Genomic DNA, 21,919 nt, shown 5'->3' with positions numbered 1-21,919 from the left:
GATTACATCCGATTAAACCATGACTCAGAACCGTCCAATAAGATACGATCCCCTCGGGAAAAACCGGAGGGACACAGGCTTAGCCTCTTGGAGCTGGGAGGAAAACCCTCACACCACCAAAGTGCCGAATAAAAGTCCAGAGAAAGCACAATTGAGCTGTTTCTAAAGAAGAAAAAAACGACTAGAAAGGTAAATGGAGAAAGAACTATGATATTGCAAATGGAATGACATATAATGAAATAATAGTAGCAAGTAATACACAAGGCATGTCATGTTGGTCCTTACCAAGCTGCTCTGATAAATGCTTCCCCCTCTCGGCGGCGACCACCCTCTCGTCCTCCATGTCACACTTGTTTGCAGCTAATATGACCTGGGCATTATCCCACGAGTAGGTCTTGATCTGAGTAGACCTGAAAAAGAGAGAGGCAGAGTTAGGAGCCTTCCACCTGCGTCCATCCGACCTTCTTAGGCATTCCTGTGCTGCTTTGCTTTTCAACTCCAGTTTCCTGAGAGCTGTGCATCCAACTTCAGTGGGGGATGGGGGAAAGAGGGGTATCTCGCATGTCACAAAGCATTTATAATCAATATTGGTATGTTTTCACTCGGGGTATTTAATGAGTACAACCCCAGCTTGGTGAAGCACCAGGGCATCATTAGGGGCTGCTGGCATCCATTACATGGTTGCAAGGGTCAGATGTCCTGACAGCATAGCATGTATTTAAAGCATGCCATTTGGGGCAGCAGGGAATGGTTTACATGTGCAAGTAGTGGGGAACATGTCAAAATGATGGGTGGGAGATATAGAAGGTGGTGGGCTGTAGAGGGTGGTCGTCAGGAGGGAAACTGGGCGGGGTGGATTCACGGCGCAGTATCTTGCGGGTTCTGAGTAAAGGGATCTGTGAAGAGTAGCGCCTTGAGTTCTATTCTTTACTGCATCAGGGCGGGGGTGAGTCAGATGTTGATGGGTATGAGGACCTACAGGCTGGGTGTGTACACTCAGAATGCGTCTTTCCTGGCCCGTTCTTTTTTGCATTTCGGCTGCCCTGGTCCAGCCTGATCCTGGCCCCTGGTGACGCGCTGTCCACCAGTGATGATCCCTTTGACTGCCAGGCCACTGTATTGTCTTATTCCTTAATTAGCATGACCTTAGACCTTAATTCAAATGACATTAGGTTTGAGAGCCATTGCAATTAATCATTTATATCTTGTCCGCAAAAGATAGCGTACCCACAGGGGTGGCCTGGCCTATAGAGAACTCTGGAAATATCCCAGTAGGCCTCTGCACCCTGGGCCTCTTTTGTGTGCTATATCCAAATTTTCCCATAGGAAAAGAGTTGGGCTTGCTGAAAGTGTGGAATATTGGGCCGATTTGAAAATAATTTCCAGGGCTTCTTTTGGGTCTTAGTCCACCCCTGCGTACCCTGCACCTTCACCAAAAGCTAGCGGGCTGCAACAAAGCCCCTGACGTTCATAAACCATGATGCTCAGGAAACAGACATAACCAGCTGGCATTCAGAAAATGCCACCAGAATATGCCATGCACCTAAGCATGACACACTGGTTAAGGGAACAAGTGTCAACCTCTATTATTCTAAACATCTCGGAAATGCTCTTTATTTACTCATCTGCCCATATTTAATTTGGAAATATTTAAAATAGGTTGTAAAGGTTTCGGAGCTCCCCTAAAAAAATAAAAGAAAACCATAGAGAATATGTAACACATGTATTGTTAAGTAGATATCAATTTTGGGAATAGCAAACGGAGACCGTAGTTCCCTGCTGCAATCACATAGTAGCATTGGCAATAAGAGACGCATTCAAATAGAAAGCAACGCTATTTACGCAAGCACGTCATTATCATCGCGAGGGGCAACAACATGAGGAACAAGATGTTGCGGCGATGGAGATAGGATGGGATGCAGGAATGGCTTGAGCCTAGCTGGAAACTACATGCTGACTGAAGATTAAGGACTGCAAGAGCATTGCCATTTCCAGATTGCCGCGGGATGATGTTCCACTAGGCAGGGACATAGCAAGAGAAAGCCTGTTTCATGTTTTTTTCCTTGCATGCCAGTTTCATCTCAAGCCCCACAATGCCTGGCTCATGCAGGAGTGTGCCCCACCTAGGCTGCAGATGTTTGCAGCTAGCTAGGCAGGTATGCAAGATGTGGTTGATTTATAGGCTGTGCAGGCAGTCTGAAAATGTTTTCTGGCTGGGAAGGTAGGTCAGGGATGCTAGCTTAGGATTGGAGACAAGTGGTCACATGTCTTGTTTCTCAATATGAGTCATGCTTGGCATGCTGGGTGGCCCTAAGTGGGGCAAGTTGTATCACCAAAATGCCAGCAAGGAGGGTGCTTCCCCATTGTTGATTTAGATTACTAGTGCCTGGACTGTGGTTCTGAAGACCCTGGGTGGGACGAAGTGTTTATGTTTCTGGAGGAGGGTTAGCTGGTACCAGGTGGTTCGGTTGATATGTGTCATGAGTGATTGTGCAGATTGGGCTAGGTGAGGTGTAGAGCCATCAAGGTGCACGTGATCTTACCATACTTGAATGCTATCCCACATAGATCAGTGACTGTGTACAACAAATTCTGTCTTCAATTTCCATGTGGTGGCGGCAGAGTTATATGCATATAGTGTGTTTAAGGGTAGAGGTTCAGAATGTTAGTGTGGAGGAAGGTTGCTGGTGGGTGTTAGTGGTGGTTGGGTATGCAGAGGGGCATAGTGTCAATCAGCTTCACACTATTTTCCACTCTCATGCTGCATTGCAATTCTTTGCTGACACTGTTATTTTGCAGTTTAGTACTACTACTGATTCCTGTTACTTATGTGTGTGTTATTAGAGCTTGCCTTTTACTTGCCTATTGATTCCACTGTAGATAATATAATACTCAGGATTCCAATCCATGGCAATACGGTGCTGCAGGATGCAGAGTGTCTTTCATTAGACATTGCATCTTAACTGAAGCAGTAGCTTTGAAGGTGATACTTTGAAATAGTAGGACATGCATGAACATACTGTGTCTGTATGTCAGCTCTAGGATCATGTATCACTTCAGCGTATACGTGACAACTTTTAGCTGTAGCATCTAATGTAAACATTTAATTTTCACTAACAGATCAGTATTTCAAAAGAGGGTAGAATAGGCCAGTTCAGCTAACAAACCACACATGCCACAGCGCCACCTACTAGCCAGTGAAAATACTCCACCTTTTCAGAGCCACAAAGCAATGCATTGTGGGTATGTTTTTAACATATATGGAGTTAGAAATGCAAGCTTTGCAGCTCATGTACATACCCACCATGCACTGCCTTGTGGCTCTGCACTGGTGGCAAACCTCCAGGGATAGCTACTATGTGCTGCTGTGGCATAGATGATTTGAAATGTGAAGTGGCCTATTTTACTCTCAGGTCACAATTGGAAGGGGTTTTCCTTGCATGTGTTAAGCCCACCAGAGCATTGATGGGGTTTGCTTTACAAGAGTGTGTCTTTGCTTCCATGAAGTTCCACAAAGGTGCTGGCAGTGGAAGAGATGTGTCCACAGCATTTCTTAAAGTAGCGTGTGATATTTCTGGCCAAGAGAAAGCAGTATCTAATCCAAACAACATGGCTTTATGGGTATACCGGAAAAGGCCTAAATAGTATCTGGGGCATGTCTGATAATCCTGGTCTAATCAACCCAGAGAAGCAGGCAGCAGTGCAAAAAGTGAGTTTGGCAATCTCGTGGTCATTACAACGTGGAAGCTTCTGGAATTCTCTTACGTGGCAAGTCTACAGTAACAACTGTGGCAAAGCCAATTGGTCTTGTTTTGGAAATGTAGAGGATGCTTGTTTTGTCCTATGCGATGTTACAAAAATGCCTACTCTCTATATTTGCAAATCCATACTTATAAGCTATGCCTTTGCGTATTGAGGGGTGACAGTGCACCAGGTTAGCTATTTTCTATTTGGAGCACTTGTATTCAATGCGTAAACATGTTTCCTGTGTCTTAACACGATACCCAACAATTTGGCTGGGCGGTATTTGCCTTATTTTCCACAATTGCCGGCAATAGAAGTTCTTAATGGCCATTTATCATTGTTTGCAGCCCTCACTTTGTTGATGCCTATAACCCAGGTTGCAGACAGTTAAGTGCTAGGAATGCCCAGAATGTAGACAATACGGCATATTAATGCTATGAATACTGCAAATTAACGCAAGCTCCACGGTAGGCCGGGTGAGCATGCACAATAAAAGACGTCAGAACCGGAAACTCATACAAGCGCTTTTTGGCTTTTTGTTTCATAGTTAAGTAACAATTTGCTGTATTCGGCATTGTTGTATTCCAGATACCCTTGAACAATTGTATCACAAATAAAAGTATGTTAAGTATTTGAAAAAAAATAGTAATGGATTCTCGCAGCTGTAGGCTATTTAGTTCAGGCTCAGCTGAATGTATGAAACTTTTACCAAAAGAGGAGTTGGGGTGCCCTGTAGGGGCCTGGCAGCTAGGCACCAAAAATACTGAATGACAAAAGGCAAATCGCTACAAGAAACGCGGTACTGTTGACCTTAGAAATGTGCTGAATGAGTCAAGTACCTCGCAACGAGGTTACACTGAATCTAATCCCGGAACTCTCATTAAGTGCCTAATTTATGTAAAGAAACAACACATATGCCATAACATTTTGAATTTATAATTATTGTACACTTCAAATTACATAAACGACAATATTAAACAGTAAATGGCTAAATGACCCTCCAATCTCATTTTGAAAAAAGGGGGGAAAGAAAAGAAATTATAGTTAGGAGTGGACAGAAACCCATTGTTTGGGGAGAAAAAATATGTGTATCTAGGTACTGTAAAGAAAAAAAAAGAGAAAATCAATCTTTTTAGTGGAATTAAAGAGAAATTCTAAACAACATAAGACTAATTTGACATTTGCAAAAGACAATTTAGATCTCACTCAGAATTCGATATATGTACACACAGGCTTTAGTCTTAATTCAGGTCTAGATCTTCTTGTACCAGTGTGATATGAGCTCAAGGCTATTTTTCCAATTAGTCAGACATTAGTTTCTGTGGCTTCTACTAATGTGTTTTGTTGAGAAACTCATAGTTCTTGTGTTAAGAGATTCTAAACAATATAGTTTGTGACAGAATACTATCGTGTCTGCTAATAAGTATTCTAGTAATGTTTATTAGAAAAGCTAGATCCTAATTTTTTGGGGTCCATTTAATGGAATACATGAAAATCCCTCATTGGGTCTGCCTACGCGTGCAGGGGGAAAAATATATATAATAACATATCAGTATGCTCCCCGATGTTCCATTAAGTCCAAGCGGATTGCTGTTCTTGTGTCCAGCCTTGGATCCAGAGGCAAACCCCCCTTACTGCTATCCGCCTTTCGGTGGTCTTATGCTGCCACCTTTGTCAGGGCACAGTCAAAATACCCTATGGGGAAAAGGGAAAAAGGAATGAGCTTGAGTCTCAATGTTAGGCATAGTGCCAAGAAGCACGCTTGCAACCATGATAAAAACATGCTTGCTAAAAGATGTCGGGACAGGTTTTGCATGTAGATCTAAGAAAGCCCCTAACATAGGCAGAGAGATTTCTTAAATAGAGGGGTTTGGCAATCTCTAGAAACGTGAGATTGAGGCTGCATACTACCCCCGTGGCTCTGACGTAGCCCTGTGGAAGAATGGCTGGGACACTCAGAGTGAGTAGATCACAGGTTCAAATGTGGTATCTGTGTGGTGGATCAATGGAAATCCTTGTCCTGTATTGAGGTAAATGAAGTATATTGACTGGTTGTGAAACCTCTCATATTGGTCTCCCATCCCCCATGGTTTCCTGTTGTTAAAACGAAACCTAGTCGGAATGAAATGGCGAACCTACTGTTAGAGCCGGCCTCTGTGGCTCTGCGCATGGGGAGACCGGATTAGTGGAAACGCAAGGCCGTGCGGCATCTGTGTCGCAGATCCAGCAGGAGCATATAAATCATGCAGCACACAGTGTTAGGTTGGCCAGGAACTGCCTCCCGTACTCGGGGGCGGGGCTTTTATTAGAGCGCCCTGCGTCACCGCGTAGCGGGATGCAGGCCGGATGTAACATTCCTCCTTTATTTCAAATGAAGTTAACACTAAACACAAACATGCTATAAACTTCAGTTAAAACAACATTACACTGTTATATGTCCCTGGACCCTCCTTACTCACAGTCCACAGGGAGCCGACTACCATACATAGTCTTTGAGCCTGGCGGGCGGTCTTGTGGCAGTTCTCAAGCTATATCGCCCGTCTCTGGTGGTGACCCCCGCTGTCCCACTGGGTGCCTCACCTTCACTGTCTGGCTCACCCATGTCCGGCTCGCTCCACTGCTCCCACGTCCTGTCACCCGCTGCGGCCTCATCCTGGCAGGAAGCGGGCTCTTCTTTGTTGGCCTGGGATGCCTCCTCTTCCTGGTGGCCTTCGCCATCAGTCCACAGGTTGCGTGGCACCGCCTTGAACCACGACGCATTTCGTGTCACCTGGCGGCGCCCTCTCGTTACCGTCACCATGGTCCCTTGCTTGCCACTGACGGTCCATGGGAGCTCTTCATATCTGGTGTCCAGTTTTGACTTTGTCGGATTTCGCAACATGACCACCTGATCACCCACCCGGTGGTCGGACAGTCTCGCCCTTCTCCTCGCACTCATGTGTGTGTTGGCACTCGTCCTCCTTCTCTCCGTACGCTCCATATCGACTTTGTCCGGGGTCCGGCTAGGGTGATGTGAAATCGAGGATTTTATGACGGTGCCATACATGAGGTCAGCTGGCGGGACGCCCGTCGTGTTGTGAGGGGTGACCCGGTAGCTCTGCAAAAATGGTACAGGTCAATTTTCCACGGGCTGGCGTTCACTTTGGATACTTTTAGTACTTTATTCATGGTCCTCATGAAACGTTCTACATCGCCGTTCGCCTGGGGCCATCTCGGCATGATGTGATGGTATTTGATGTTTAGTTCGTGCAAGTACTTTTTGAATTCCACCCCTAGGAAAGGGGCAACATTTTCGCTCTTGATGGTGGTGGGTAAACCATGTGTCGCAAACATCTTCTCCATGGCAGGGATGACCGCCTCCGCTGCTGTGGATTCCACTATTTCGACCTCGGGGTATCGGGAGTGGTCATCAATTTCTACCAGGAGGTAGAGGCCTTCCCGTAGTGTGCAGAAATCGATGCTGATGGCATCCCAGCGGCTACGACCACGTTCCGCTGACTGAATGGGTTCTGGTTCAGGCCAAGCCCCGGTTATCAGGCAGGGTAGGCATGTGCTTACCAGATTTTCAACCTTCTCGTCGATCTGTGGGAACCACACCCGGTGCCTGATCCGAGCTTTTGTCCGTGCCATCCCTTGATCTCCTTCGTGGGCCAGTGCCACTATTCTGTCTTGTATGCTCGGCGGGATGACAATCCGATTCCCCCTGAGCAGCAGTCCGCTCTCCGTGATCGACAGGTCTTGTTTTACGGTGAACATCCCGGAGAGAAAAACCTTCGCTTCCACTGTCCGGTTATGGGTGTTCTTCATGAAGGTCTTTCAGTCGCCTGAAATGATGGCGTCCTTAACTAGGTCGCAACAGGGGTCTTTGTGGGTCTCAGACTCAATGTCCTCAATGCTGACCGCTTTTGGCCTCATGGCTCGCACCACCTGGCATATGTGCTCCTCAGTCTCTTCGGCCACTTGGACTTCTTGTGAGGTTGCTGCTCGAGGGTGCCTTGAGAGGATGTCCGCCGGGTTTCCACTTCCCGGCTGGTAGGCCAGTTCAAAATGTACTGCTGGAGGTGCAGCAACCATTTCGTTGTCCTTGCCGGGGGGTGTGACGACGTGCCCATTAAGATGGGTAGTAGGGGTTTGTGATCTGTGACCGCCGCAAATCTCCGCCCATAGAGGTATAGGTGAAAGTGACGACACCCCCATAGTACGGCAATGGCCTCCTTCTCGATATGGGAGTACCGTTGTTCTGTCATGGTGAGAGCTCTTGATGCATATGCGATAGGCCTCTTCTCCCCCTCTTTGGTGACCTGCATGAGGATGGCCCCTAACCCTACGGGGCTCGCATCCACAAACAATTTCGTCGGGAGCTTGGTGTTATAGTATGCCATTTTTGTGTCAACAGACAGGGACTCCTTAATGTTTTCGAAAGCTTTCTGGCACTCCTACCCCCATTCCCATTTGGCGTTTAGCTTGGTCAGCTCGCGTAGGAGCTCCGAGAGAGTGGCCAGATTCCGGATGAACCTGGCGCAGTAGGTGGCCATGCCCAGGAAACTGCGCACTTCCGTGGGTGTCATTGGCGGGCTTGCGGCTTGAATGTCTGCAACCTTCTGGGGGTCAGGGCAAATGCCTGTGCTGCTGAATTTGTACCCAAAGAACATAATTTCAGATTTGAAAAACGTGCACTTTTCCTTATGTATGGTTAATCCAGCTCACGTTGAGAACGCCAGGTATGTCTCGGATGACCTCTTGAATTGTCTGTTGGAAGAGTTTGGCTGCCGATGATATCCCGAAGCTCAGGTGTTTGTACCTCCGCAACCCCAGATGTGTCGAGAAGGTCGTTATGTAGCGAGAGTTTCTGTGAAGCTTTAACTGGTGGTATCCTGCTTTCAGATCAACTTTGGAGAACACTCGCGACCCTGTGACGTCAGCCACAATTTCGTCGAGCGTGGGTGTGATGTGGCGCTCCCGCTTGATGGCGGTGTTCGGAAGACGCATGTCTATGCAAATCCGGACTTTGCCGGGCTGTTTGGGCTTTCTTGTTACTACCATCGGGGAGACCCATGGTGTGGGCCCAGTCACCTCCTCTATTATTCCGGCTTCTTCCAGTGCTTTAAGTTCTTTCTCCACTTGTTCTCGCATGTGGAACAGTGTTCTCCTGTGTTTTACTGCCTTCGGCTGTACCGACTCGTCAATGTGGAGTCTGATAGTATTGCCTTTCAGACACCCTATCCCCTTTTGCAGGTTGGGATAGTGCTTCAAAATGTTCTCAACTTCTTGCACTTCATCCACTTGGCCGATGAACTTGACTAACCCCAGATCTTCGGCCGCGTCCCCACTCAAGAGGCATTCAATCCCCGCCTTCACGATGTAGATTTTTGACCGCAGTCTGTTTTCGCCGTGGATGAGAGTGGTGCGGAACCTGCCGACGACCGGTAGGGGCTTCCTGCTGCCATACGCAAACAGCAGTGTTACGTGTCCTTCAGATCTGGTTGGGGTTGTAGCATTTGGAACATGTTCGTGGGCATGACATTTACGGAGGCTCCTGTGTCGATGGTCATCCATACTTGCTGGTTTTGAAGGGTGACCAAACATTTGCGCCTTTGGAGATGCTTTGACTGTGTTGTCTGCCTTTGACCCAACGCAGACACCAGGTAGACCTTCCTCCCTTTTCTCCATTGTTCCTTGCCGGCTTCCTGTTGTATGTATGAGATATCATCCCCTTCTTCCTCGGTCGAAGAATTGGCCGTTTCGACTCGCCTTGCGCTGGCCTGCTTCTTCTTCTTGGTCCGGCTCTTTTCTTGAGTGTTCTGCAGGGGCTGTGCCGGGTGCCCACTGACCGGCATACCTTCCCATAGTGGTCCTTTCTGCCACATGCCCCGCATGTTGTTCCTTGCACGGGGCAGTTACGCCGTCCATGTCATGGTCCACCACACCATCCACACTCTGTGGGACCCGGGACACGTGGCTGCCACCTGTTTTGTGTGTAGTTGCCACCAGCCTCGTCCCTCGTGAATTGTCTATTGTTGACATGGGACACCATGGCTGTAGCGATGGCGGGCTGTAGTTTTTGGAGCGTTGCCCCCATGTTGGCAGCCCTGGTGTGTGCCAGTTCTCTTTGTCGACCCAACTCGAGAATCCGTGTAAGGGGGATGCCTTTCTCACCAAGTACCATCCGTCTCAGCTTTTCCGAATGGATGCCATTGATGAGTTGCCTCCGGATTTCTTTTTCGAGGTTGGTAAATTCACAAGACATAGCTAGCTTCCTCAGCCGTGTGTGGTAGGCGTCCAACGTTTCTTCTTCTGCCTGAATGGTGGTGCAGAATATGAAGGTCTCATAGTCCGGGTTTAATTGTGGAAGGAAGTGCGCCGTCAGGGCATCTTTCGCTTGTTGGTATGCGTCCTGGCCATCATCAATGGTTAAAGAGTTAAATATGCGTAGTACCTCGTCCCCCACGTTTAGCAGCAAGTGCGACCTCATTTTCCTGACAGTCGTTATATCCTTGCATTCCATCGTCATTTTGAATTTCTGGATCCATAGCTGCCACCTGGGGCCAACTGATGATGGGTCGGTGAATGGGTCAAAAGGCTGGATCATACCCGGGGAGCTCCCTTGCGGGCGAGCCTGTGGTGATGACATTGATAGGTTTGCTGCCATTCTCGACGGTATGCCAGGTATGGGGGTGGATGTTCCGGTAGCCATGCTGGGGTTCACTTGCCTCACCCTGGATCAGGTCCCTGGGCGATCCCTTGACTGTCCAGATGGGCAGCAGTTGCCAGGTCGTGCTGAATTAGTACCTGTGTATCAGCATTGGGCCTTCATCGACGTTTTCCTGGCGATTCTGGCTCATAGGAGGCAGATGGAGAGTCCTGGCGCCTCCACGTTCTGATGGTCCGCCCTTTGTAGGATGGGTCAGGTTGATGCAGGTGGGGTTTGTTTCCCCCTGGCGTGTTTTTTTTTTTTTTTTTTTTTTTTTCTGGGTGGGGGTTCACATGTGTATCCCCCCGACCGGGTGTCCAAAAATTGAGATTCGATGGCCATCAGCAGCCTGTCGAGCACTGAGCGTGTGTGTCTCGAGTAGTTCACTTCGTCGCCATTGTTAGATCCGGCCTCCGCAGCTCTGCGCGCAGGGAGACCGGATTAGTGGAAACGCAAGGCCGCGCGGCATCTGTGTCGCAGCTCCAGTGGGAGCATATAAATCACGCAGCACACAGTGTTAGGTTGGCCCGGAACTGCCTCCCGTACTCGGGGGCGGGGCTTTTATTAGAGCGCCCTGCGTCACCGCGTAGCGGGACGCAGGGCGGATGTAACACCTACCATGATTTCCTGATTATAAGTGCCTCGAAGTTGCTGACTGATTCTGTCCGTAAAGTAATGTTCCCTTTCAAAACCAGGGTAGCTTGTTTGTTCCTGCTGAATGCCTAAACTTTTTTGTTAATGATATGCGCCAGCGTCTTTGCATGCTTGCAGAGAGACATAAATGGGCATGGTGTCTTTGTTCATAAAGCAGCTTTGCTAAGAGCAGACACTGCAAATTGTATAGGCCATAGATCACGTTTAACTGAAATGTACCAGTAACAGCGATAAATTGTAAACGGTTTGTGTACCCAGAATCACGGGTGCTCTGAGATACTCGCATCCTGGAATGGCGTCATGGACAAAGCCCGGCGTCTGTTGCTTATTGCTAGGCAACTGGGGGTTTGGTCTCCAGAGTCCACGTGATTCGGAAGGAAAGGGTAGGGTATTGGCTCCGTTACGCACTGCCCATAGGTCAAGAGCCAAGGTGTGTGTGTGTGAGTCAGTACTGGCCCCGCTCCTCCTGCGGAATCGGGGAAAGCTGCACGTATCACAAAATTTAATGATGCGGCTAGCCCGAATGCGTGCTGTTGTGTTACATTCACAAATTTGTCTCAGCAGCGCTCAGCGGGCTCTCTCAAGCCGAGCGGTGTGACACACCATTTTAAAGATGAATGGATTATGCGCCCCTAATTTTAAATGGGCAAAAAGCTCTCCGTGTTGCAGCCCTGATCGTGTTGCAGAGGATGCAATTTAAAGTATGTGGTTTATTCAACTAGTGAGTGCCTCTCTCTCAAAAGAAAAACAAGGGAAGCAGAAACTCCTATGTCAGAAAGGTGTGTATACAGTTGAAGGGCGTTAGCTGAAAGTATTAGACATGTTATGTTGGAGTGTAAGAGCCTAAGGGGCCAATTCATGGAATTAAGTGTGTGTAAAATCAGGGTTTGCATGCTATTCTGCATGGAAAACCCTGTTTGTCGATTCATGGACTCAACTGCATAGTAATTTTAAAGGAAAATTGCGTGGATTTTCGCCAGGTTCGGCACGTCTCTCTGAGTGGTCGAGGGCCTTGCGCGAGACACCAAGCAGAGCATGGGGAGGGCTGTGCATAGGGCAGAGTAGGGGGCGGAACTTGGAAAATGAGGAAGAACAAGGGAAAAAGTGGGCGTTACGAGGGACGAGCTGCAGGCAGTCCATAGCACGCCCACAAATGCGCATGGCAAAACATATTAATGGATGTTACCGTGCAACCTCGCACCTGCAAAATGCAGAAGGCAGGCATAAGTTGACTTTCGCATAGCAATCGCATTGCGGAGGTGGGTTTGTATGTCTGATTTAGGGGTGCATGTATGCAGCTGGGGATCCGATTGAACTTAGAGTGTGTGGGTACGTGGTGTGGAGCAGGAATGGTTTACAAGCATATTTTCGGAGTTTTACTGGAGTTACTATGCATCGTACGCATCTTGGTGGGATGCCGGTAACAGTTACAAGGGGCCCCGCGTACGGTCCTCGAGATGCAGGCCCGCTTGCGGGGTACACCACACACTGTTTGTAGAGTGCATTTATTCGCAGCCTGGTGAGCATGGAAAGGTAGCTGCACTGGTTGTTTTTGCTTTGCATGGGGCAGTGTCAGGGGTGTTCCGTCCTCAACATGCGTATGTGGTTACTTTGAGCTGTAAATTCCATGAATACGCACGCTGAGCATTTTTTAATCCTGCATGCAGTCTCACACAGTGTCATTCTCAGGGCACGGCCCTTTCAGGATTAATGCGCTCTTTTCCATGAATCGGCCCCTAAATGTGATGCGTATAAGAGATGTTTTCACACATACTAATCCTGAGATTTGGTGGGGACATAAGGACAATCTCAAGACTCCATTTTATGGGAGTAATCATTTATCTCTGATCTATTATGTTACCAAATGTTGGTGTGTTGTTAGAGAGGTTTTAGATTTGCCTGCCTAATTTTTTGTGATTGACTTTTATAATCTCTTACTTTGGATACATGCAATTATTATATTCTGAAATGTTACTCAGGTATTTCTAAATGAATTTGGTATATTAGATTCAAACTGCATAAAAGCCTTAATTGGCTGAACTGTACTAAATAAATAATCATACAAGTATTTTTACCTTTCCCCTAAGTATATTTCATTGTCTAAATTAATTTGTGCCATGCAGGTGTCAGCATCTAAAGTCGAAGTGAGATGTGCCCCAGAATTCTATAAACAGATTTCACATCAGAATTTCATTTTGCCGCAATACGAACTTGTTGCAAAGCTCTGGTCTCTGCAATATTACACACGAAAGGGAAAATCTGCGCCCACTTTGGAGAAGACGTTCTGAATGGCTGAGCAGAGAACCCAGCAATTCAATGAGTAGGCAGCAGAGAGCGAGCAGTTCCTGGAAGCAATGAACAAAGGGCGCTGCTGCTTCAGAACATGGGGATCCGGAGCGGCGTTGGCTAGGCTGGATCCACCGAAGGGCTGCCAATTCCCCAGCAGCTATTCAGGTCCCTTGCTGATATTCCTATTTATAGCAGGGCGATGAAATCCCAAGGAATATCACAGCATCCACACGGTATCAGAAGAAGTTGCAAGGGTCTTCTTTTACCTTTCAGGATGTGTGGGTGTGGTGCCTCTGATGAGTGGGTGGGCACTCACTGTAATTGTTGCACACATTTCTACTGCTATGGGCAGGGCCTCTGGATGAAACATGACTGATTATTGCATGCCCTCTAGATTGATAGTTTTCATACATGAACAATACATGTACAATGTTGGTATCATTCTGATTAATAGTCTTTACAAATTGCTTGTTTTCCTTGAGAATCTCTAGTGTATATAATGTTTTAGTGTTGGACATTTGAAGAAAGAGCGACTTCCTTAAATTCACTGCGTGTACAAATCATGTTGATTTTTTTTTTTATGGTCAAGCAGATGTTGGCATACTGCCCATCCAATGAGACCCAGGGATAATGGACGATGGGCTGGGGCCCACTTCCCATTTGCTCCAGCTGGCCAGGAACGCAGGCTTTATTAGGCGTGCTACGGCTGCGTTGCATTGATTGCAGCCTCTGACGCCTCACACACTGCTCACCATTTGACTTTGCAGATTGGCCGTGCTGGCAAGCCTTCGAACCTCTCAACCTTCTGCCAAGTGCCCCCTCTCGATTCACCACTCCAGAACCTATTGCCTGACGTCAGTCGCTCTCTTCTCCCTTACTGCTTCCATCATCCACGCACCATGCAAAAAGGGCCTCATCTGTTAGCCACCTTTCCTGTGCCCTGATGGCCATCTTGTTTGTAGTCTTTTTGGGGAATATTCGGCACGTGTAGTCCAGACCAAGCAATATCCCACACAAAAAGATGTTCTGCATGACCAAGGGGTGTGGGATCTTCTCTGGCCTGTAATGGCCGTACGCCCTTGGCAAAGACTCTTGCTTTACTCGAGTCAGTCACCTTAGGCTTGCCAGCAGAGTATTCCCCTCACCCATCGGCCACCAATACTAAATCATAGATGGGCCAAGACTGACAAGAAGAGTGAGCATCATCAGTTAGCCAGAAGGTGAAGGCTCTTCAGTCAGCAACAATCTGTACCTATCAGTAGAGCAGACTTGAAGGCCTCAGATGTGGCAAGGTGTTGACCACACACAAAGACTGCAGGACCATTGCCCTGGCAGGAAAAAGGTGGCCATGGAGAACATCCTTCCGTAGGACGCCATGAGTTTCCTGGCATCTGCAGTAAAGCACATGCCAAGCTTTGAACCTACCTCTAATTGCCTTCTTTTAGGTGAAGCATAGAGGTGTGTCTCATTACCTTCCCTCCATCCTGTTTCTTCAGTAGAAAACGGTGACTGCAGAGTGTAGAAATGGGGCAATAAGCGTAATACCTGGCATAACTGTTGCACTGCAAGTGCCATGAGGAAGAACTAGGTGAGAGTGACATGTGCCATGAGAGTGGCATGTAGCAGAAATGGGCAGCCAGAGTGGCATGAGGCCACACTTGGACAGTGAGACGGATGGGGCAGAACTAAGGAAGGGAGAGTAGCATGTGGTAGAACTGGCATAAAGAGAGTGTTATGGGTCAGAACTGAGCCAATGGGAGTGACATTGGGGCAACACTTGTGGCATAAATAGGGAGGGACACTGGGGCCCCTGGCTTCTGAAGCATTGAATAACCACCAGTGCCATAGCCAGGGTGTTGCCTGAGGAGCAACGCTCCACCTTTTGTCCCCAGCACCCATGTGGCACCCAGCTGACACACCAGTGCCCCTCAATTAACGCTATATGGGTCATGCGTTAAGGCATTTGCTGCACTTTGTAAAACGTGCTTCAAGCATTGAGCAGTTTACAAAGTGCATTTTCATGCAAGCAATTAAGTGACTGCTAATGCTGACTCTGGGAGACCAGGTACGTTGACAGAAGGCGCCAATCAGCATGCAACATTGTCTCAACCGAGCCTGATGCCCACTAAGGTCAGTGTGTGCTCACCTGCCTGTACAGCACCTTAAGGTGGAGATTTGGGATGGGCTACCAGGCAAGTCTCAAAGCTAATTGTCCATCCAATTCTCATTAATTATTTGTCAAGACAAGCACAGCTATCTCATGTATTTGCATTCATGACAGTTTCTAAGGCTACTTCTAATACATAGTTTGTTGGAAAGCATTATGTTCTTCACCAGGATATTCAATGAGCTCTAAACTTTATTCACCTCCATCACTTTTTCTGATACATGATTTTAATTATTCTACATATCTCAATTTTTGTGTAATGTCTGTTTTCCATGCATCGTCACATTCAGGGTGCAAAACCCTTGAATTGTCCAAAATGTGATGTTGCTATGAAGGCAGGATCTTTGCATTACTGCTATCCACTGCTATATTGCAATGAAGGTGGAGCATCACTTTTAGAGTTACTCTACTACCGTAGACTCTCATTGTTGGGATATAGGATCTTAGAGTTCTATCCACTGGTATGTTGTTATGAAGGTGGAACACCACTTCTAGAGCTGGTACCATACTCTCTCATTGTTGGGATATAGGATCTTTGAATTCTATCCGCTGGTATATTGCTATGAAGGTGGAACACCACTTCTAGAGCTGGTACCATACTCTCTCATTGTTGGGATATTAGATCTTAGAATTCTATCCACTGGTATGTTGCTATGAAGGTGGAACACTACTTCTAGAGCTGGTCCCATACTCTCTCATTGTTGGGATATAGGATCTTTGAATTCTATCCACTGGTATATTGCTATGAAGGTGGAACACCACTTTTAGAGCTTGTATCATACTCTCCCATTTTTGGGGTGTAGGATCTATGAATTCTTCACACTGGTCTGCTGCTACAAAGGTGGAACATATTGTTGGTGCTTACAGCTTGACCAGACCTTACCTTGGTCTTAGATTCATTCTAAAAAAACCTTCTTGATTTTACAGTTGTGACCTGTATTATAGGCTTTCAGCAATGTGTTTCTCATTTGTCGTACAGAATGTTTTGCACTGTTAATAGCAGCTCTATAGTGTGGCACATGTCACTGATGGACATACAATTACAAACCCTTACATTCCTGACTATTGGGCTGAGGGCCAGTTGCGTTTACTATAAACATTGATGATTACACGGATATATAGAATCTCATTTTAATGTTGATCAGTTCCTTGTTAGGCAGATGTTTCTGGCCACTCTGAGTCTGTGTACGCCAATATTTAACATATTGCATCTCTCCATCTAGCATAAGCACAGTCAGGTTGAAGGCTGACTCTCTCTGACATCGAATTTCTGCCAGAAATCATGGTTGAGTGCCATTTATTTTAGGATTCTTCATTTGAATTCCATCTGTTGGACATATCCACCCATAGTAAACAGTCGTGCTCTATGGTAGCTGCTTCCTTTCTTGGCTGCCTATAACACTGTTCGTGTGAGTTTATCATTGTCTATTAACTCATATGTTTCTTGTTATAGAACTGCTTGCATGCAATCAGCCGTTGCCCAAATTACACTGTGCCACATTTGTACCCTTTTTGTTACAGCAAAACAGATAGATAATGGGTTTGCATTAGGTATACAGAAGGAGGGGTTGAGGAGGTAGGTGAAGTGGGTGCGGTGGGTCTCCCCCCACATTTTTTGTTAAAAAAGTCAAAAATAGTTAAAAATAAAATGAGCAAAATGTAATTCGGCCCAAAAAGTACAGGAAACCTCATAGATGCCATGAAAATACATGGTGCAATGCAACTTAAAACAACTTGTTCTTTGGGGAACAATGCTAAATACCTTGGTTTCTACACAGAATGACGATGTAATCATGACTGTTTCACAAGCACTAGTGACTTTTCAATGCTGAAAATCAAGATGCACGCGCACACTTTGTTGAATTGTGTCTTTTATCTTAGTTTGCAATAAGAAAAGCTCATACTTTGGCCTGCAAAAGAAAACCCCCCAATGAAACAAAGGTACCTCCCTGAAATTACAACATCTTTCCTTTTCGTATATTGCAAGACTGCCTTATCGTGAAATCCTGGCTATATGAATGACAACTGCTTATACATCCTGTGGCTTTTTGTAAATCTGCACACAGAAATGTAGCGAAGAAATGCACCATTTTGAAAAAATAGTTCCAGAGCTTACGCCAAATCGGGTACAGCATTTATGCCTCCACACTTGAACAAATCACCAGCTGCTTCCTGTCTGTCTTGGCTCACAGTAGCTGTGAGTCCCACTGGAGGGTCTCAGTGACAAGATGAATCCCGTTCTCAGGCTCACAAACATGGGGGAGGATGGCACATACCTGCAGGGTTCCTTCATCAAGCGGAGGTCCTGGGATACAGTGTGGCTGGCGGAGATGCATATCTTGCCCCAGAAGCAATTCACCCCCAATGGTCCCTTGGGATGGTTAGGGGACTGCGCTTGCCTCTGCCTTAGAACACCTGTCTTGCCTTTACCTCACAACTGGAGGACATTGGAAAGGACGGCTCTTGCCCAATGAAATTGGGCAGGGCCCAATGAAATCTTCTTGAATGTTTAATGTCCAGAGATCATTCAAAGAGGGAAACAGCGACCCCTTCACTTAAAGGCAGAAGCCTCCAGGTGACTGGACTAAAGCTATCCTGCTTTATGGGTCCAATCCATGATCTTGGAACAAGTGGACATAGCCTTCTGACATTATACCAAAAGTGCTTTGTGCTACACGAAGTGGAGGCAAGAGGTATGAAAGACAGAGGCACAGAGGAACAAGATGGTGGAGCCTTTCTCCAACTCTAAAGAGCTCCCTCTGCCTACACTAACCCTGCCCCCTTCTCTTCTAAAAAAAAAACCTCATGGGCTCCTTTGGTATGTAAGACCCTGTGTGAGGCTACTCCTTTTTTTTTTAAGGGGATGCCCTTTGATTCCTGTTCCCACCATGACAACTCAATCGCTGTGTCACTGGGGAGGGTGCTACCCACCCTCATAAAGGAGCAAGAACAGGCAACCCCAAGGCTACAATCTTGGTAGCAGCAGCAAGAACAGTCTGGCTCGGGGAATACACATAACCCTTTCACAGCTGAAATGGGCTCACAGGGCTTACGCATGGGTGATAGCAAATTGATGTGGCTTGGATGACTGTGAGAGATCCTGTCCACCATACCCTAAACTCAGGTATGGCATATATTTACAGTTTAGTTTACCACCTTGACAGCATTATCAAAGCTATGTAGCTTTTGGAACAGGGGTGCATATCTGAAATGCAGAAACAGTGCTGTAGTGATTTGACTGTCACTGTAGCTGTCAAGAGGGCAGCTGTGACTTCTGAACCTGCTCTGTGCCACTAAAGAGCAAGTGCTGCAGATCAGTCCACAGATCCAGCAGGGTACAGGTGTACACTATACATTTGGCATACATTGTGCGGAAAGGGGGATGTTATTGGCAGGTCACCCTTTCTAAGATGAAATTACCTGCATCATTTTATTAGTTATTAAAAATAAAAAAGGCCAGGGCTTCTACACCCTTGCCAGATGGCAATTCCTCACACAAACGTTTGTGTGCTTAACCAAAAGTGTCAGAAACATCTCTGCTCTGTGTGAGGTTTTCAACATATGTGGAGGAACTGACCAATTTAATGTTAAATAGTTATTTTAGCATTGGAACAAATCATAAGAAACAACTATTCAATCGATATTTGAATATTACTTGCGTGTAATGTTTACCTTGCTTTCTGGATTCAGACACAATGGCCCTCATTACAAGTCAGGCGTTAAGGGTTTAACGGCGCCGTCGGCGCCGTTAACCCTTAACGCCTGATTAAGAGGTCCCGGGTTTTAACGCCTGCTTTTTGCAGGCGTTAAAACCCATGCCGCAAAGTGACCTTGGTGCTAAGTACGGTGCCACAATTTGCGGCACTGTACTTAGCGCCTTTCCCCATTCCCATTATGCCCTAGGGGGCAAAAATGTGAATGGGGAAGGGCAAATGGTGAATGGGGAATTACCGCCCCACTCACCTTGGAATGGGGCGGTAATTCCGCCATCCACCATGCCGGAGTCCGGCATGGACCATGGTGCTAATAGCACCATGGTTCACCGCCTGACTCGTAATGAGGGCCAATGTGTGTGACAGGATGATGAACACATGCATTTTCTTAATGAAGTCTGTGGTAAATCAGAATCAGGAGATGAACAATAAAGCGTTTTGGGTAAAGGGTGTCTTTAGTTTTAACAACCAAAACCTGGGCTGTCCATATGTGTCTCAGCCCTACTTTAAACTCTAAAGAAAAGAGTATAGTAGAGTGCTTATCAGGACGACCTACAGCATAAATAAAATCCCCCGTCCACAAACCTGTTCTGGTCTGATTTCTGTCCGTACCACTATAAACAGAAAACAAGTCTAACTGTAACAAGGTACAATAAGGACCTTATACTAATGAAAGAATGTTGACTGGTTTCTGACCACACCCTGATGTCTTTGTATCATAAAAAAAGGGGATTTTAGCCCCATTGCACAGTTCAAGTTGTTGCGACCTGTGTTTAGTAGGACTGCTTTTCAGGTGAATGCCTTTATTTATTGAAATAAGACTTATGTGTATAATGAACTGTCTTAGCTATAATGCTATGCTATTGACCTGAAGGAACTAGATAATTTCTATGGTTGCATTACCCTCAAAGCATTAAACAAAATCAGGGATTTGCAAATTATCAAGCCCACAATGTGATTTCTCCCAGTGATTGCTGGAACTACTGAGAGCTGCAAAGCAGCTTTAGAGAAAGCAAGATCACCAGGGGCACATGCCACTGAGATTGCTGAGCTTATCAAATGTCATGATTTCCTCTCCTAGCTCATTTCATGAGTTGGTCCCAGATGATTATTTAATTATAAGGCTGCATTACCTATTTCACATGATGTGCAAGTAGGAAAAATGACCTTTCAAATCTCCCCTAAATCTACCATTCATGTAGTGTTGGCTTATAGACCCCCTGAACCTTGATGCCTTCATCAGTAGTGAGGGGAGTAAATATAAAGAAATGCTCCTAGTTAGTGACTGGAATATCTGGTTAGATGACCAGACAAGACCGGACTCTAAAGAACTATGGGACTTATTGAATATCCATAGCCTCCATTCTTTGGGAGCACAACGCTTGCATATAAAGGGTCATTGTTTGGATGTCATTATAGCAAGAGGTGAATATGCTACTATGAAGGCTATCATGCCAGTTTACTGGTCTGACCACTTTGTGAGGGTTTTTTTCTCACTGAGCTTACCCAATTGGGTTAAATCCAATACCAAGGATAGATTGGCTACACATTCCCGGAAAGCCAACGATTTGGATAAAATCACTGGTAATGAAATCAATGGGGTGCTTGCTTCTATTATATTGATTCAGCATTTTCGTGCAATGATTTTTTCGCAGCAGGAGCATCAACCTGGGGCATTATTTGTAACAAAATGGCTCTGTTAAAACTGAAAACTAAGAAAGCTTCCCAACCGTGGTTTTCACAAAACCTACATTATTTGCGTAAATTGGTTAGTAGGACTAATCAGAATAGGCAACAGAAGCCAACTTTGGAGAACAAAACTTTGGCTAAGAGTGCATTACTAGATTATAACTTAGCTATTGTTTTGGCCAAGAAAGATTTTTTGGGTAAGAAACTTTAAATTGCCAGTAATCAACCAAGGGAACTGTTTTCCATGATATCCAAATTCTGAAACCCAAACTGCAAAACAGCATTGACTGATTCCTCTGTCGTGCAAGCTAATCTATTTAATTATTTTTTTTGTTGATAAAGTGGATCGTATAAGGACCGATATTGAACAGGCGGTTATTACAAACCCACCTGCCTCCTTGTACAACCAATCAGTGGTCAATTTGATTGATCTACGAAGCCCGAAGTGAACGCCTATTTTTGGCTTTCATACGGTTGTTGAAGATGATATGTATCAACTTATGATGACCCTTGAGCCCACTATTGACCCTTTATCTACTTTGCCGGCTGATGCAGCAAAGAGATTGGTGCAGGATCTGACTCCATTTATGAATACTTTAGTTAACAAGTCGTTGATAAGTGGGACTGTTCAGAGAGTTTAAAGCTCTCAATTGTTTCTCCTCTATTAAAAAAGCCATCATTGGATGCAGAGATCCTCCAAAATTACTCTCCCATTGCAAGGCTACCCTGTCTGGCTAACAATCTTGAAAAGGTAGTCACTAATCAGCTGCAGGGATTTGTCGAACATGATTCACTATTGGACAAGCTTCAATCAGCATTTATACAAAAATACAGAACTGAGACTGGTCTCCTGTCATACAGGATGACTTGTTAAGGGCCACGGACCAAGGGAAACCTTCACTTTTGGTAGTGTTGGACTTGCGCATATTATTCGACACAGTGAACAATTGCATCCTTTCGGAATGATTGCAG

The 21,919-nt window shown here is 46.1% G+C and overlaps 1 protein-coding gene across 3 annotated transcripts in view; it reads right to left on the bottom strand.

Annotated features, from left to right (window-relative positions):
- RAB3C (RAB3C, member RAS oncogene family) overlaps positions 1-21,919 on the bottom strand; it is an 829,967-nt gene that overhangs the window by 145,956 nt on the left and 662,092 nt on the right. For all 3 annotated transcript variants that reach the window (XM_069627320.1, XM_069627319.1, XM_069627321.1), the window contains exon 4: positions 286-410. In XM_069627320.1, the coding sequence (XP_069483421.1) occupies positions 286-410 (125 nt within the window). The remainder of the gene's footprint in view (positions 1-285; positions 411-21,919) is intronic.

This window comes from Ambystoma mexicanum, chromosome 6p, assembly GCF_040938575.1.
Source record: "Ambystoma mexicanum isolate Mex_15411 chromosome 6p, UKY_AmexF1_1, whole genome shotgun sequence".
NCBI classification, from domain to species: Eukaryota; Metazoa; Chordata; class Amphibia; order Caudata; family Ambystomatidae; genus Ambystoma; species Ambystoma mexicanum.
Note: the sequence above shows the minus strand (reverse complement) of the source record. Positions and strands in the feature narration are given on the sequence as shown.